The sequence below is a fragment of the Centruroides vittatus genome, unplaced genomic scaffold (assembly GCF_030686945.1).
Source record: "Centruroides vittatus isolate TY-2023 unplaced genomic scaffold, ASM3068694v2 contig_1506, whole genome shotgun sequence".
NCBI classification, from domain to species: Eukaryota; Metazoa; Arthropoda; class Arachnida; order Scorpiones; family Buthidae; genus Centruroides; species Centruroides vittatus.
The window spans coordinates 436,817-455,133 of NW_027120931.1; the positions used below are offsets into that span (position 1 = coordinate 436,817).

The 18,317-nt window shown below is 31.5% G+C and overlaps 1 protein-coding gene across 2 annotated transcripts in view; it reads right to left on the reverse strand.

Moving 5' to 3' along the window:
* Positions 1–1,923: 1,923 nt before the first annotated feature.
* Positions 1,924–18,317, reverse strand: part of LOC136968677 (glutamic acid-rich protein-like) — an 82,241-nt gene continuing 65,847 nt past the window's right edge. The window contains exons 13-14 of one of the 2 annotated variants that reach the window (XM_067262681.1): positions 17,820–18,129; positions 1,924–2,563 (exon numbers count right to left, since the gene is read on the reverse strand). In XM_067262681.1, the coding sequence (XP_067118782.1) occupies positions 2,370–2,563; positions 17,820–18,129 (504 nt within the window). In that variant the 3' untranslated portion in view covers positions 1,924–2,369. The remainder of the gene's footprint in view (positions 2,564–17,819; positions 18,130–18,317) is intronic. The other variant, XM_067262680.1, reaches the window with a different exon arrangement.

Sequence of the window (18,317 nt, forward strand, 5' to 3'; positions counted from 1 at the left end):
ATTTGCACTTCTTCAGAGCTATGACAACTGAAACTAACCAAATTCCTACTCTGACAGTTGTAGAATATGTCTTTTAAATAGTGTGGGCCTATCATGTGCTGGCAATTTGCATATTGTAATGTTTAACTGATGTAAAACAAGATGGTACTGTGTGTGCAAATACTGTTTTTTGGCTTGAGAAAAATGCTATTTTACTTTTATAGATTTTCCTTAGATTAGGTCAAAAATAAAACATATACGTGGATACTAATTGTAAAAGTAATTCAATGGTTAAATTTATTTTGCTGTAGTTGCTTTGCAAGTTTACTTATAAAAAATAATGCCTGGGTGCAAATACTTTTTTGCTCACTGTAGTTTACAGTAAGAGCCCACCAGTGGACAAGCAGTTCTGTAGCTAAACACTGGGAGTTCAGTCACGGGTTTGCGCTGCGCTCGGACAGGCTGGCCACGTGAAGTTTTCCGGGTTTTCTCCATGTTTGTAACACCTGAATAGGGACCAGTTTCCCTTACAGAACCTCCCAGAAGACATTTTCCTTCACATAACATTGCACACCAGAGAAGGCAACGGGGAACCAATCTGGCTGTAACTTTCCCCAGGATACACCTTGGCGCATTAGTAACCACTTATTAACCTGTGCCGGGTGCTTGCCAAAGTCGGGATTTCCGATATGGCACGCAGAGAGAGAGTTTACAGTACATTTGAGAAATCTCTTCCCTGGACCTCCATAATATGCAGTAGCAAGAATGAATCTATGTTACAATGTTATGTAAAGGGTAATTATATAAATTCAAAGAAATCTGAAGCACATATTTTTATAAATGCTCCAGAGACCATTTTGGACAATGTGCAATTCTCAACCAAGATTTGTGAAATGATTTGTATATGCAGAATCTTTAAAACAGTATGCTTTGCGATAACTACCTTTTTTGCCTTAATTGTTGATATTACAATCATCCTCTTAGGCATTGCTTCCACACACTTCCCAAATGCCATGGCTAATAAGTAAATATTATATTGGATTGAACAGAAAGTTTTTACATATTTTTGAAAGCTGTTGTTATTTATCATAGATGTATGATTTAATTATACAGTCGTGGAATTTAACGCATTAGTGCTAATGTGAGATTGTGTTCTTTGTTTAGAAGCTTATTTTAAACATTCTACTTCGCATTTAGTTGGAATAAAATCAAAATGTAATGTCTTCGGATAAAAAGCATATTAAGAATATGCTTTATATCCGTTATATCCTTTCCAAAACTCATAATGTCTTACAAACAGTAAAATAAATTTGTATTGTGTATAAAGAATATGCTACTGAACTTCAAACACATCCAATTTGATTTAAGTAGTTCCATTCGGAAAATTTTGAACTAAAGGATACAAAATATACGAATTGCCCAAAGGCTGGGGAAGAAAAATTGTTAAAAATCAACAAATAACACAAAAAATATACACATATATATAACCAAACACACCAAAAATAAAGCAAAAAGTACTGAAAACATACAAGTGTAATGTGAGAGTGAGAGCAAGAGATGACTTGGGCGTTCAACAAATTGCATTTTTTCACTGCATATGCAGTTCAAACTCCAAACTCCAAATTTTTGTTGAATTTAGAATTTAGCATTCAAAGTATGAGGTACCACTGTATTTCTTTCTTAATCCTAACTACAAGTAGTATAAACCAATGGCTGGAGGGAAAGACAATGAAGCATCAGTCTGTCACTCTAGACTTGAGTTCAGATCGGTCCCCAGAAATTTTCACGAGTGGTGTGATCCATGCATAAGGCCCAGCCTCATCATCCCGCTGACACATCATCGATTGATCAAACCAATGATAGGCATGAGAATGGCAAAAAGAAATCATTATAATAAAAGTTATAAAAATTAATAAATTCTTTATGATATTTTATATGAATAATAAAATCAATTTATTTTTTCCTTAAAATTCTCTTTCGGTTACATTATTTTTAATTTTGAAAATCATGTTATATAATTTTAAATCAATTGCAATTTTCATCAATTGTAAAACAAATATAATTATCATGTAATTATTTAACGATCAATTCGTAATTTTCTATATAATAAATCTTAGAATTATTACTATTATTATTATTTCACCATAAAGGACATTTAATTCTATGATTGGAGAATTACAATAATGCTTAACAATATCTTTATTAAGAGAAACTGTATTGATTAAAAGATAATATAGAGCATTAAAATATATATTTAGAAATACTACAGTTACACACAGTACAAAATATGATTGTACTTGAGAAATACAATATTTGATGCCGATTGAATCACAACATTTAACACAAAATGTTTCAATTGACCAACTTTCTAGAAACAATACGGAGGTTAATTAAGATTTCCTCTTGTTGCGTCCTCTGGTGGCTCGACCCCGACGAGTCGTGACTCCGACTGTTTCTTTTTCTGCGGCTTCGGTTTCGATTTCTTCCTTCTCGGTAACTTTACTTGTGTCTTCAGATTTTTCTTCAATTTCTAATATTTTTTCTTCTGTTTCCATTGATAATTCCTCTTCAATTTCTTTACTCTCTATATTAAAATATAATAAATCATTACTGCATTTGTAATCTAATCTCTGTCTCTCTGTATCTTATGATAAATTTATTTATGACAAAAGCAATCATATAACTTCTACTTTTTCACCCTGCAAATGATCTAGCATTTTAACTGTTTTCAAGGGTCATTATCATCATTGGTCTTTTTGATATTTTGTCACTAGAGTGTTTGTTTAGAGGCTATACGTAAGGATAACATATGAAATAATTAAAATCCTCTCATAAAATACTATGCTTTTATTCGCTATGCATTCTAATATAAAACGGAACATTTACGATCTGTATACAAATATAAACAATGATTAAACCAATTTTTGATTAAGGCCAAATGATCTCCGGATTATATCAAGCTATAATATGTCTATTACAGTCAAACCTGTTTTTATGCGCTCTTTTTATGTGCGATTTTTTTAATGCGAATTTTTAATTTATGCGGTTTTTTTTGTGCGATTTTTTATTTGTGCGGTATAGTTGGCGACTAGTTTCGTGCGATTCGTCATGTCTCACGTTGACTTATTATATCTAAATAAACTTATTATAGCATAAATGCACTTATTATAGTAATATTATTGCACGAATATGCGAAAAATGAAATAATTTACTTTTTAAGTCAACAAAACACCACCTGGACAAAAATATGTAAAACAGACGATAGACCAGACGATGCAGTCAAGTGCTGACATCTGTTGTCAATAAATTCTATTTCGTACGGTTTTGAGTTATTTTCTATGTGAGACTTTTTTTATGCGGTCCCTGTTGACCGCATAAAAAAAAATATTTTTTAATTGTGTTGCGAAAACTCTTTTTTACAGCCATTCGTGAAGTTTCGTGCGATTTTTTTTAATGCGTCTTTTTTAATGCGGTCCCTATCCCCCACATAAAAACAGGTTTGACTGTATTTAGTAATTAGACATTAAGTAATTTTACCTAGAGGTAGGCAGTTCAGTGCAGTTTCCCAATAAATTTAGTTATTATAAACTAATTAATTATTTAATATTTAATTTAGAAAGTTCTGAAAGAAAAGAATCGGCCCAGAATGGAACTCAAATCCTCAACTTCTGCTTACCGCGTGGATGCATTGCCTATTACAATATCCAGATCTGTCTGATTTTTGCCTCCAGAACTATTAATAATTTAGATGTAACCATACCGATAGATCATAACTAGCAATGTATAATAAGCAGAAGTTGCAGGTTTGAGTACTACTCTGGGCCAATTCTTTCCTTCTATAACTGCCTACCTCTGAGCAAAATTACTTAATACTTAATTAATAAATAAGAGACATATTAATTATTTTACTGTGATTTTGATTATAAACATATTCTCTTGCTTCTTTCTTAATTTGTAAACCAAGTGATTTTGGTACAGATATTCTATTCTGAATTTCAATTGTATAGAACTGCAGCAACCCAAGTAACTACACTAAAATTTGACACATTTTTTATTCTCCAATATAATTGCATTTTGAATTACAATGTCTTAAGTGATTCCTCTTCAGTATTACATAGTTATTCATGTAGTGGATGCATTCTCAAATGTTCCAATAAGTTCACATTCACTAATTAGTGGAATACGTCTGATGACTACAGTGAATTTTAACTATCGGTTGGATATTTCCGATGTTTACAGTATTTGTATAGTCATACATATAATTGAAGCATCTATCAAGTGATATTCAAAGGCTTTGACAATTAACCACTGGTAAAATTCTTCAGAGTATGAATGTGAACATTATTGAGATGCTAAAATAATGCAAGAAATGAAGAAAATGTATCACTAGCCCAATGTAATGTAAACAACAGAAATTACAGAATAATACATTTAAGATAAAATAACTAGAAATCATTTAACTATTTTACATAAATAAAAAAATAATTCATTTTTATTTAATCCCTCAGTAAATAAACAAACTTTAGCTTTGTGAATATGAAAAATGGTTGAAAATACCAAACCATAAATGTGTGAAATGCAGGAATATTTTGGAACACAATGGCATCCATTTATTTCTCATTCTATAGAAGGAATATCATGAGCAATTCTCTTAATATATATAAAACACAATTGCAATGATTCTACACCAGCGATTCTCAATCTTCTTAGCCCGCAACCCACCAAAAGTAATAATAACAGTAATCATTACTATTACTAATTGAAGTTTGACTGTAATTACAAATGTAAATTTTTTTAAATATTACATAATCACATTGCACTAATTTTATACATTAAGAAAATACCGACAGTGTAAAAAATGTAGTACAACTATTCCTATTATTTTATGTCGCTGCGTTTATAGCGACGGCTACGAACATGCATGTATGACGTGTACCTGCTCTTTGTAATTTGATCCACGTATGGAGAAAATTTTAAATGAAAAACAAATGCAACCATCATGTTAATTTCTTTTCTTTACATGTGTACTTATTGTAAGTAAAACGTTTATAAGTTTATAATAAATGATTTTTTCTCATAAAATGATTTCATTATTGACTCACGACCCGCCTTTAATATCACCGCAACCCCCAGGTTGAGAAATGCTGCTCTACACTGAAAGATGATCCTTCTTAATTGCAAAAGATGAGACTCGTACATCAAAAATTAAGATACAAGATGTAAACACATGCTAAGCAGTCTGAAATAGCTCTCATAAAGAAAATTTCAAAAATTAGTCTCCAAAACTTACTTAAAAAATGTGACTAATTATAAAAAAATATATACATCACACACACATATATATATATAGAAAATAGGAAAAAAAATTATTACATAATCGCAGCTTCCTCTAAGCTGATCAACTGCATAACATTTTTAAGAATTGCACACTGAGATAATACTTGATACAGGCTTTACATTATACGTGTAAACCGGGTGTCTACTTAATCTCTAAAAAGAAATTTTCAGGAATTCCAAATTTTCCTATGATTAAAAATGATTTATTTTCAATATTCTCATTAATTAAAAGTGTTTTTAGATTTACAAGGTTATAAATATTAAAAATTAAAAAAATGGGTTCTAATGACATTTAAGAAGAAAAATTTAAGGTAAAAATTTTGGAAATGTATTTTCACTTAAAAAAATAAATGATACTAAAAAGAATTTAGAATAAAATATTGATTTTAAGGGGAAAAAATATTTCAAACATCACAATTATATTAATAAATTATTTTTTATTAAAATTAGAGTGAGCCGAAAGCTGACAGTTTGCATCAAATTGTTGTACACATATTGTAACGACCCTCTACGCGAGGACAGATCAACAGGGGGCTTACGTCCTCCCTAACGACACGCAAAAAATTTAAAATTTATTTGTTCGAACTTCAAAACATTGTTTTTAAAAACATTTATGATGGCGAATATGGTTTATTGGACCATTCACAATATAATTTTTATACACGTTAATAATTAACTCATAAACTGTCAGAATACATTTGTATTTATTAATTTTAAACCTACTAATTAGTTTTTTAAATTTTTCCTTGTTATGGCATGATCAATAATCAATAAGTAGCTTATTTGTAGCAGAACTCTGAAAATTCTTTACTTGTCAGAACCTGTAATATCTGGAATAATTGTGCTTATGCTGTCTTAATTTTTAACCATGCCCAGTAGCTTCAATAACTGCATAGCTGTAACGCCAGGTTGTGCAAATTGGGCAAGGATACAAACGAGTATGAAGCCTGCAAGTATGAAGTTTTTCTTCATAAACCTAATTATTAAAGCCAAACAAATTGCCGAATTATCGGGCTATAAGCTTGATGACGCTATTAAAGCAGCCGAGGCAGATAGATCAAGAATACTAGAGAGCAGTAGTAGTACTACAATTTCGAAACTGAACTATAAATCTTCCAGGTTACAGGTGAGAAAACACATAACATCTGTTTTCTCTTAAATGCATTAAACACCATGATTCCACTCATATCAATTGAATCGGAAAGAACATTCTCGGTAGTGGGACTTTTCATTACCAAAATAAGAATCAGATTGAGTGATGGGAGTATTGACCATCTTTGCTTTTTAAAAACTTATTATAAAAATTTACAATATTTTGTATTACGTTTTATTTAAATCACAAAATTTACTTTTAAAGTTCATTTTTTTAAATTTTCAACTCAATTCAAAGCATTTTTATTACTGTTGTTGTTGTATGTAGTTTCCAGCAAACTTTAATAGAAATTTTTGCAAATAGAAAAAATTTAAGTAATTCAAAGGTAATTTTTAATATATATCTTACACAGCATTATTAATATGAGTTTGGAGGTTGCAAACATATTAAATTACTTTAAAAATTGAAAAATAATTACATCATTTGATTTCAAGATATTTTGTATGTCTAAAAAATAATTAATTCTATCCTGGGATCCCGGGAAACAGTTTACTTTTATCCCGGAATCCCAAGACAAGCAAAAGGCTGGGAAATGAGAAACCATAGCTGCAACAGTCAGTCCATTTGTATGATTTACACTTCCAAACAGTATGTTAGTGTGGCATATGAATTTGCAGTGCTAGGAGAGAAATAAGAGCTACTGCAATACCAAGTCCATACAGAATTGATCAACAAGCTGTGATCCAGTTTCTTGTGAATGAAAGGTTGTGGAGCAGCCATGGATAGATATGACCATATATGGCAGAGGCTTTTATCATTTCAAAATGGTCTAAGATAGAATTCAATGTTCAGGAAAGATTGCAAAAACATTATCAAGCAAGCACATTCAGGCAATCCAAATATAGTACTAATGATAGGCATGCTGAAAAGAATCCATTGAAGAAAAGTGCAGCATCCATTGCAAGCTTCCGATGCTAGAGTACCCACATATCATCTGGTCCTCTGAAGAAGGCACTTCACATTTGATGACGATCTGATGCATTTTTTTTTGAAAACAACCAAAGATACTTTCGTATCACAGAATCTATCTACTATATAAGGCTGAAAAAATGGGCAGTCTCTTTCTGTGACGGTATGCCAAAAGCGGCCATTAGGAGCACCTCTATTACTATTTAAATTAATTTAAATTAACAATATAAATTATTCTACATTTTTACAGCATAATACTCAGTATATTATTATTTTTATTTGTAATTTCATATGCTCCGATGCCTGGGTTGGGTCTTTCAACTTGTAAACTAATAAAGTGGGATAGTTATCTAAAATGCTAGTGGTAATTACTTTTAATTATATTAATGTTTCCCTGAAAATATTGGTAAATTCTCATGACTTTTGGCTCATGCCAATATAATTTTGATGCTATTTCCAATACTTTATCAACATTCTCCTGTTAAAAGTGTCTGTAGGAGAAAAAAAACAGGATTGCTTTACACAAAACTAAGATTTGTGTATCACTCTGCTATAAGTGGATCATACAATTCTCAGCATAAAACTGATTTTGATAGAACTATGATTGCATTCTTTGAATCCAATTTCAAAAACTAAACTAGTGGAAAGACTGTTATCACCACTACAATCCTGATAGCAAGTATTACTTGTTGATGGAAGACAAATGGACCATTAATCCTTTTTACTTACATTTGAGATGAAAAATAATGAACAAAATATTGTTTATATGTGTTACTATATGTATATGTTAGGCTCAAAGAACAAAAATGCTCATTGAGTGAAAAAAACATCCACAACGCATTGTGACTAACTCAAAAAGACCACAAAGCGAAATTTGCGTCATGGTGATTGAGAAAAGCCGTAACACGTTCTGAATGTTAGTTGATGCAACCACTCAATGAACCTGTCAGTATTAAATTAAAAGTGAAAAATTTTTATTGTAGACAATGAGAAGAATAAGATGACAAATTACATACTTCTGACTATGTAGTGCCATCTTTTCTTTTAAATTGAAAAAACTGTTCGGTAAATTGTCAGTATTTTTTCCCCTTTTTACTAACTTTCCTTCAATTGCTATTCCTACATCATAATCAGACTACTACTTTTTTTTTTCTGCAGCAGTGAATAAAGTGACTGCTAGATAACTAAATATTGAACATTAAATCCGAAATCTTTTAAGGAAAAATATTGATGACCGGATGGCCAAAGTGACGAAAGCATGATTCTACTGCTCTGGAGGACCCAGATCGAAACTGGGTGATCAATTCTCCAGGAATTTCGTGGGCGATCTGTCCTGTATAGAATCCTACCAGTGAATAAATGGATTAAACCATTGACCATTAGTAGGTGGTCAGAAATTTGTGCCTGACAAGCAGGCGGAGTTAGAATTTAAAATGCAACCCGAAATGTCACAGTAATAGTTCTTGTAAAAATAACTCTTAACATTCTTGATTCTCATGAAAAAGACTGATTTATTAATGGAAGTTCCTGACAAAGTAATTATTTTTAGTAAATTAGTTGTTTGAAAATGTTGACATCTTGAGCACTGCAACAGATTTTCACGAATGATTAAATGTTGAAAAGTAACAAAGTTACACTTCTGTATGTGGTGAATAATTTTGTTACCTACTTATATAAGATGATTGAAGATAAATAAATCATAATGAAAAAAACTTTTATTTTCTTATCATCACTTTGTTATTAGTTAACATCCAGAACTTGTGGTGGCTTTTAATCCTAATAAATCCGTCGCACAGTGGTTTTTAATTTTAGCAGCTGATTTTTATGTCATCATGCAGAGTACATCAAGCACCTACAGGTACTGTACATGTAGTTTGAACTTTAGCACTTTTAAGCAAGCAAGCAAGCAAAAAAAAAAAAATGTGTATTTTTCTCTGTACATTTTATTTCTTTGAAATTTTTCTAAGTACTGTATATTTCTGCAGATAAGACGAGGTATAAATTTTCGTCAAAGTTTTATAGTTTTAGCATATATCTGTCCTATAAGACAATCCCCAAACTATCAATGGCCTGTGAATTTAGTTTAGATCGGCGATCATCATCCGGATAATAATACCGTATAGCGTATACGGAATTATGTCCTATTCGTAATTTTCGAATGATAAAATTTTATTTTCTACCTTGCTATTGTTGCAAACGTTTGCACTGATTTGGGCATTCGGTTAATGACCTTGACTATTCACAAAAACGTCGCATGGGCTATTCTATTTTGTGGACATGCCCTACTCTCTACTAGTAAATAATTACAGTTCGTCCGTTTTTTTTAATAATGGTTTTAATTTATATAAATTTCAATCTAATTTTTTTTGTATCTGCCCTATAAGATGACTCCGGATTTTGGGGCCGTTTTCTTTACTATTGCTAGAACAGACGAGTCCATGAAATTCTGATTAATTTAAAAACTAACTCAGTTTTTATGGATTAACTTGAAAATTCTCAAAATTTGAAGATTTGCCTATCTAAATGAATGATATATTTTGATTTATTGATAAATGTCCTCTGCGGTGACTGCTTTGATAACATAGGATACCAGTACAAAATACCTTCATTTTTGCCAATTGATTTAATTCACACAGGTTTAGTCAATGTAAGTGAGGGAAGAGAGTAATTTCAAACTGGTCTAAATGCAAGGATCTAGAATAAATTCGGACTCATATTCTTTGTAGTGAAAGGAACATGAAACAATTTGAAATAACAAACTTCTCATTAGCAATAAATGTTAAAAAGATTTTAAAGTTTTTATTGCAAATACGTTCCAATGCATTGCAACGTATTACTTTATTTGTAGACAATTCCACATTTCTATTTTATTCGATACAATAAAGTTTATTTCTTCATTGTTTCACGAGAACAGTAAACTTGGAATTGCTTATCAATTTTTGAATACATTTATGCTAACGCTCTGTGCAGTAATAAAAATATATGAATGCAATTCTGCGGCCTCAGAAAGACCGAGAACTGCCAAATTAAATAGAAATAAATTTAGGACAGTATAACAACAGTAATTCTTTCTTGTAATTAAATGATGAATCAAATTTAGTTACCGTAATTTTCCCAATTCGGCCATCGCAACCCCAGCAAGGTATATATATACAAATAAACATCGTTGCGGGTTCGAGTACACTCAAACCTCTTTTTGTGCGGTTTGTTTTGTGTGATTTTTTGTGTGCGGTATATGAATTTCAATCAAATTGGTATACTGCACAAAAATAATTGCACGTATAAAAAAATCGCACAAAAACAGGTTTGAGTGTACTGCTTTGGGCAGATTCTTTTCTTCCAGTTTAACCTATCATAATATTTATGAGCAGCTACAGTGACTAAACAGACAACACAGCAGGTCGTCAGAGAACACTTTTAAACCATTAATGTGTTAACATTATGTTGGAAGAAACAGAAATGAAGATGCATTCATCCAGCTTAGGAAAACCTAGAAAGCAAAGCTGATTATTTCATTCTTCTATAGTAATTTTTACATATTTAACCATTGCTATTTGTACTACCTTTAACTAAAACTAGTGAACTATAGTAAAACCTGTCCAAAACAGAACCTGAATAAAATGGAAACCTGCCAAACTGGAAAAAATATTCAGCACTACACGATTCCGGTTTACATGTTTCACTGTATACTGATGAGATGATTGTTTCAAAAATACACATGACTGAATTTTGAAAGATAGTCATTTGATCAGTTTATTAAGAAAACAACCCAGTGGTAAACCTGCCACAGAGGACAACAACACAATACTTCTGAAATTAACTTTTCCTTGTCTTCTATATCTTGCACTTTGTTAGTTGCTTTGACAAATATCACAAAACTAAAGTAAAATGTGAGATTATTTTTCACTGTTTTATGAGAATGAAGTTAAGTTTATTCATTGATCCCTGTGATTATACAGTCAGTTCTGATAGATAAAAGAATGAATTATCTTGTTGAATTTTTGTTGCTGCGATAACTGTGGGAAGTTACAATATATTTTTTATGGTAGCCATGATCTAAAATAATGCAGATTATTGCAAATTTCTTCTTACAAATTGTTGGTTATGTGAAACCGACCTTTTAATAATTTATAATTTTTAGTTTAATACCATCTATGTTTCCATTGTCCTTTTCTGCATGTGTAGGATTTACTGGTAATATTTATTTGTATGTACTTTTATGTATATTTATATTTTTATATATTAAAGACAGATGTGTCAAACATTTTTATTTAAACCATAAAAGTAGCTTATTTCATCTATCTTTTAAATTATTACTTTACAGCCCTTTACAGTGTTTAAAATGTATTACAGCACCAAGTACGCAGATTGGCAAACTGCAGCACCTATAGTAAAATAACAATTTTAGTTGAAAAAAATGGAATGCGTTTATTTGAATAAACATTTAGGAGTGCTCACACACTGGCTACTACTTACTCGGGACAATAAAAATTACATCATGCTCTATTTTTCGGAGGATGAAACTTTTGCTTTTCATAATAGAAATAGGGTCAACTGGTCGCAGAGAATTAAGCAATGACTAGTGCATTAGTTTTTGCATTTTTGCTTCTTTTATTCATCCTTGCTCAAAGCCCAAAATGCACTACTAGTTGACAGTGTCAGAATTTGATGGATTCTCTTCTTTGCTAACAAACTCAATTGAGTTTCTTCAAATGCTCAAAAACTATTTGTTTGTAGTTTACTTTAGCTCTGTCAAACCAAACAATATTGAACAATAGTCTTTCTTCTCATAAAATGGCAAAAAATACTTGTTGATGCATTCTTCCTGGTATATATCACCATTGTTAGTGTCAATTGACTGACACACCACTGTCTTCAGAAATGACTTGCATAAAATTCCAGAGGGAATTTCTCCTTCAGGAAAACTATTTGTGTGAGCTTAAATTATATTCTTAGGATCTTGCAAAAATTCTGTACCATGAATTTGACTGGAATCCCTAAGATGCAGGTCTCATCATCCATAATAAAAATCCATGACCACCACTTGGCATGCACCACTTGGTGCATGCCTTTGATAAAGCTTTCTTGCTGCTTTAGTGACTCATTCAGTTTGATTTTCTTTGTTCTTTGGAGCCTTTGCTTTTTCCTTGACCTTACACCAAGTGTCTTCTTGAATCTGAAGATCATCCCAGTATGTGTGTTCAGTTTTTTGGCAAGTTGGCACTGAGAGATAGCTGGCTTTTTCTTCAACTCATTTAAGATACTACATTAAATCAGTGGAGTGTTTACAGTTAGTTTATAACCTGGAATAGGCTTATACAGGGTGAACATAAATCTCTATACATTTCTGTGAAAACGCAAATTTATTAAACATCTATCATACACACTGCAACATGTATCACATTAGGACCACAAATCAGTACGTCTCTATGTGATTGCCCTCCAAGTCTAGGCACAGCTGCCAGCGTTCTTCCACAGACTGAAACATGCTGTTCAACATAGCTGGTGAAATTTTTTCGCCACTGTGTCTGTAATTCGTTGTTTCAACTGCGGTATGCTGTTAATCTTCACCTGGTACACTTGTGACTTGATAAACCCCCACGCAAAGAAATCTAAGGGAGTCGGGTCTGGTGAGCGAGGGGCCCACAGCCTTTGTGAACCATGACCAATCCATCTACCGAGAAATGTTTTATTCAGGTAATCACGGACATCCAATGCAAAATGGGGTGGTGCCCCATCCTGCTGGAAAACAACTGAGCCCTTAATCCCATCTTGTACCAACTGTGGCTCCAAAAATTGTTCCAACATGTCACGGTATGTGTGTCCGGTAACTGTTGTCTCTGCAAACAATAAATGGTCCATAGACCCTGGTCTTCATGATCCCTAACCACACATTCAGTTTTGGGGTACACCCCATTTTGCATTGGATGCCCATGATTACCTGAATAAAACATTCCTCAGTAGATGGATTGGTCATGGTTCACAAAGGCTGTGGGCCCCTCGCTCACCAGACCCGACTCCCTTAGATTTCTTTGCGTGGGGGTTTATCAAGTCGCAGGTGTACCAGGTGAAGATTAACAGCATACCGCAGTTGAAACAACGAATTACAGACGCAGTGGCGAAAAAATTTCACCAGCTATGTTGAACAGTGTGTTTCAGTCTGTGGAAGAACGCTGGTGGCTGTGCCTAGACTTGGAGGGCAATCACATAGAGACGTACTGATTTGTGGTCCTAATGTGATACATGTTGCAGTGTATATGGTAGATGTTTAATAAATTTGCGTTTTCACAGAAATGTATAGAGACTTTATGTTCACCCTGTATATATAGCTGTACTCCTCTCAATGTATCGTTTAATAACTTTATAGTCCCTCCTTGAAGGAACATGTTACTCATGAAAGTGTTTAAGTTTCTTTTGTTTATCACGTTGATTAATTTTGAAAAATCATAAATTAGCTGTGCTTAAAATTGATGCTTTGCAACACTCATTTTAAATGCATTGGAATGATTATAAGCATAAATTACAACAATGGTAAACTGATTCTAAAACATGCCAAAATTTGCTTGCCTAAGTTTTGTTACTAGGCAATAGCAAGTGACCAATTAAGAGTGCCCCTACCTCTAACAGCCCTTATATATGAAGGTGTGATACTTTAGAACTTTCATACAATTATAGAAATTTTCTGTAAAAATGAATAAAATCTGAGTTACAATATTTGCAGAGATGCATTCATGGTCTTAGACCAGTGATTTTCAACTGGGTGCCATATAACATACTGATAAGTAGCACAACAACACTTTCTATATGTATTATTAAAAGTTATTGTATATTCATAAATAATTTTAATTACATAACACCGTTATAATCATTTCATTAAGAATACTGTGTACAATTTAAACTAATTAATACCTATTATAAATGCATATATGAAGCATATAAAGGAGGACGATTGATACATGAAAAAAATTCAGCATCAAGTTGCATAATTTTTCCAATGAAAAATACATATGTTTAAGAAATACTAACTTGTAAGACACATTAGTGTAAAGTTAAAATTGTGCCTGGCACATCCGTTACAAGACATTATTAAAAAATAACTTTTATGTTATCATCATTTTATTGGGTTTCAGTTTAAAAAAATTGCAGATCTATAAATATTCACTGTTGTACGTCCATCTGTCAGTCTTTCCTTAATCTCAAGGATGAGTTAGATAGATGGAAAACAAGACCAGATATGAAAACTGTAGGGAAAGAAGGTCGCAATTAACTATGTATGAACTTCTGATGCAAACCAGAAGTCATGTTATTTCAATACAAAAATTTTTCCCTGAAAGGTGTTAGATAGATGACTGGCACAACTGTATTGTTAAAAGTATGATGTACAGTACAGGGGCAAGACACTACTAATTTGATGTTGAGAGCATATATTTTAAATTAAATAAATTAAGAATTAAAAGTTGCAGCCTGGCATTGTGACATCACAATGAATAATTGCTCATATTATATTGCTGTGGATGACAACATAACAGTGAGATATGAATATTTTTATATGAATTTGTCATGTAATGTCTGTCTATGCTGTTACATGTTTTCAGTTTTGTGATGTTATAGTAGGTACAGATGATGAGATATCATCATCATGTTTTGAGTCAACTTCATTAGTCTTGGTGGTCAATAGCTGGATTGTCACTGAAACACTTTGGCTGAATTGATGTGTGTCGTCATCTGTTGTATGTATCTTGTGATGGTAGATGTGTTTGTAATGCAGTAATCATATCCTGAGCCAGTGCTGTATTTGCTACTGGTGACCAAGAGAGACTGTAGCAATTTTTCAAACATGATCCAACACAGTTAATCTTGCAGTTAGGCAGAGACCTAATCCCTAACAGGATCTTGTTAACTTCAGTGACATTTGAGCTGGTCTTAAACTGAGAACTTGTCACAACTATTTTTTCCTCTCTGGCAAAGTGAGTATGCTTATATACCTAAAGCCAGGTGTTTACAGATCAGTTGCTGTTAATGCAGTTCAGCAGTCATTTACTCTGGATCAGATGCTTCTTGTGAGTCCTTTTTTGCTTCTTTCTTCCCATAGATCCTACTTGCATGGGTGCTAAAGCTCACGCTCCTGCTGTCATTTCTTTATGGTTTATTGGAACTACTGGGCTCTTCCACTAAAACAAGGTGGTAAACTAGTAAGAGAAGTGACTTCACAACTATAATCACAATATAAATCGGGTATCTTCTGAATAGTTATAACTATAAATTTTGACATTAAAGTTGAATAATTATGCATCTGGTAATTTTTCAATTACATTAAAAAATCCTATGTTTTGTTTCAACTGGCTTAAATTTCAAGAGACACCATTTATCCAGCTTTTTAATTTCAAGGATCTGGTCACTTTACATTTATTGTAATTGTGGCTTATTGTTATCAGTTATCTAATATTATCAAAATTAGCATGTACCAAAACACAAATTAAATGTTACAAAACTTTTGTTTACTTCAATCAGAAATTTACTTATAATTATCATTATGTTACTAATGATAAGTTTGAATTTACTTAAATAATAACAATATCAAAATGACAAAACAGATAACAGTTATAAATTATTTCATGTCATTCCAATAAAAAACTTAACTATCAGATTCAATTTAGATTAAATCATCCAATCATATAAGATTTTTACTTTGTAATAAGATTTTAAACATTTGTTTTAATCTTGCACTCAATAATGTGTACTTTACTTCTTACATTTTGGCAATTTATCTAAATTGCTTCAATTCAAAATATTCTGATTACAACTATTAATTTAATGGAGTGTATATAAATACATATCTACTTACAAGCATTTGAGTTACAAACTCATTTTCAGATAAACTAATTCCAAAATGTTACTACAAGTAGATATCGTCATAATATGTTTTACTTTAAGCTCTATTAAAGCATTTGTTATAATGTGTATATTTGATAAAGTTGAATTTGTTTTCATCAAAACCAGATTCAATTACACCTTGTAATGTATACAGTGTGTCCAAGAAGTCATGTCACTCCCCACCTTATATTATACTTGTCCAGAACATCAGTATAAGTTCCATTATGATCATGGAAGTCAGCTATGGCACCAAGTTCACTTAAATGTTTTGCAAGGATAATGTGGTGTTAGAATAGAAAATGTTCCTATTAAAGCATTCTTCAACACTTGTCTGACTTTCACCATGACAAAACCAAGGTACTTGAACAAACTGGTGGATTGGTCTTAAATTCAAAGCATCCACAGAACCTCTCCCATGGTCACCAAGAAGAGTCAAATCAACAGTGTTACTAGACAACAGAAATGCAACAAGACCATTTTTGCTTCTCACACCAGATTATCTCCACAGAACATCTTAGTGAACTTGGTGGCATATCAGACTCTGCCATGATCTGCTCTGCTCATACTAATGTTCTGTACAAGTATAAGGTTGGTTCTGACATATAATACATTCTGGTATCTTTTTACAGAAAAAAACCTACTTTATTATTGTTTACCATTTATAGAAAAAAATTATCATCATCATTTTTGATGTAAATGTCCTTCATCGACGACATAAAACAAATTCATTCAAGCATGAAACATTCCAGAAATTTGAGTTTCAAATAAGAATATTCAGATGAATCTTTAGTAAATGTAAGCTCTAATAAATCAGTATACTTCAAATCTTTTAACAATTTTATTATGTACTCACACTATAAATATATATTGTAAACAGTCAAAACTTATAATAATTCAAAATATTCAGTTTTAGAATTATTAAAACTGCTGTTTGGAATATCTCATACTTTGCCTTCAAACTATTTTAGCATAATGCATATATCAAAATATTTCAATAACTTATGCTACATTTGGTTTTTAAATCGAATTATTAAATAATGGCAAAATAACTTTAATTACTAATAATAGTAAATAATTTAAATAACAGTAAAATGATTTTTATAAAAATATTACACATACAGGTTTTAGAAGTCTCATTAGGAATAACTGAATAATTTACACATTTGTATGTTGTGTGTGATTTTAATATGAAAATTACAACCACTTATACTTTGCAAAAGACTAATAAATAAATTAGAATATAAAGAAAGTAAACCTATATAAGGAAATTGGATTTATATCAATATCTTTATAAAATTAAATGTTTGAATCAATATAAAACAATGCCGAAAATGGAAACTGAAAACAATTTTAGTTTGCAACTTACTTCAATTTAGTTATATTTGAATATTGAAAACTTACAATTTTTTCATGCAAATCAAGTACTTCACAAAAGGAGTCTTAGCAGGAAAACTAGCTTAGTTAATCTGCATATTAAATATGCTTTTAATGATATAATTATTGTAAAAACAGAATGCTGGACAATTAAATGTCTTCCTATTGTCTTATGAAAGATTAATTTTCTTACCTTCTGCAGTGATATCAACATCATCTATCTTATCGATATCATCATCTCGTAAACATTCTTCCTCGGTCATTTCTGTTTTCTCAGTATTAATAACTTCTGTGCTTTCCTTTGGTTCATCAACGGCTTTATCCTGCTCTTCAGTTTCTGCTAGGCCTATATCTTGTTCTTCAGAGCTATGCTGTTCTTCTTGATCCTGAGAAATATTTTCTGATTCCTGCTTCTCTGTTTTTTCAGCTTTATCGTCCGAAACAACTGACTCATTTTGTTCCTTCTCGTCTGATTTTTCGGATTTTTTAGAATCTGAATTTTTCTATGGTAAATTTAAAATTAGAGAAAATTAAAATGAAGAACAGAAGTTCATAAAATCAGAAAAATAATCAATATTAAAAATTTTCAGTATTTTTATTTTCCTACATTATAGTTCACACTGTTATTAAACACAGGAAAAAGATAAATAAAAAACAGCTAATTAAGGAAACCAACAATAATTCTGTTTGT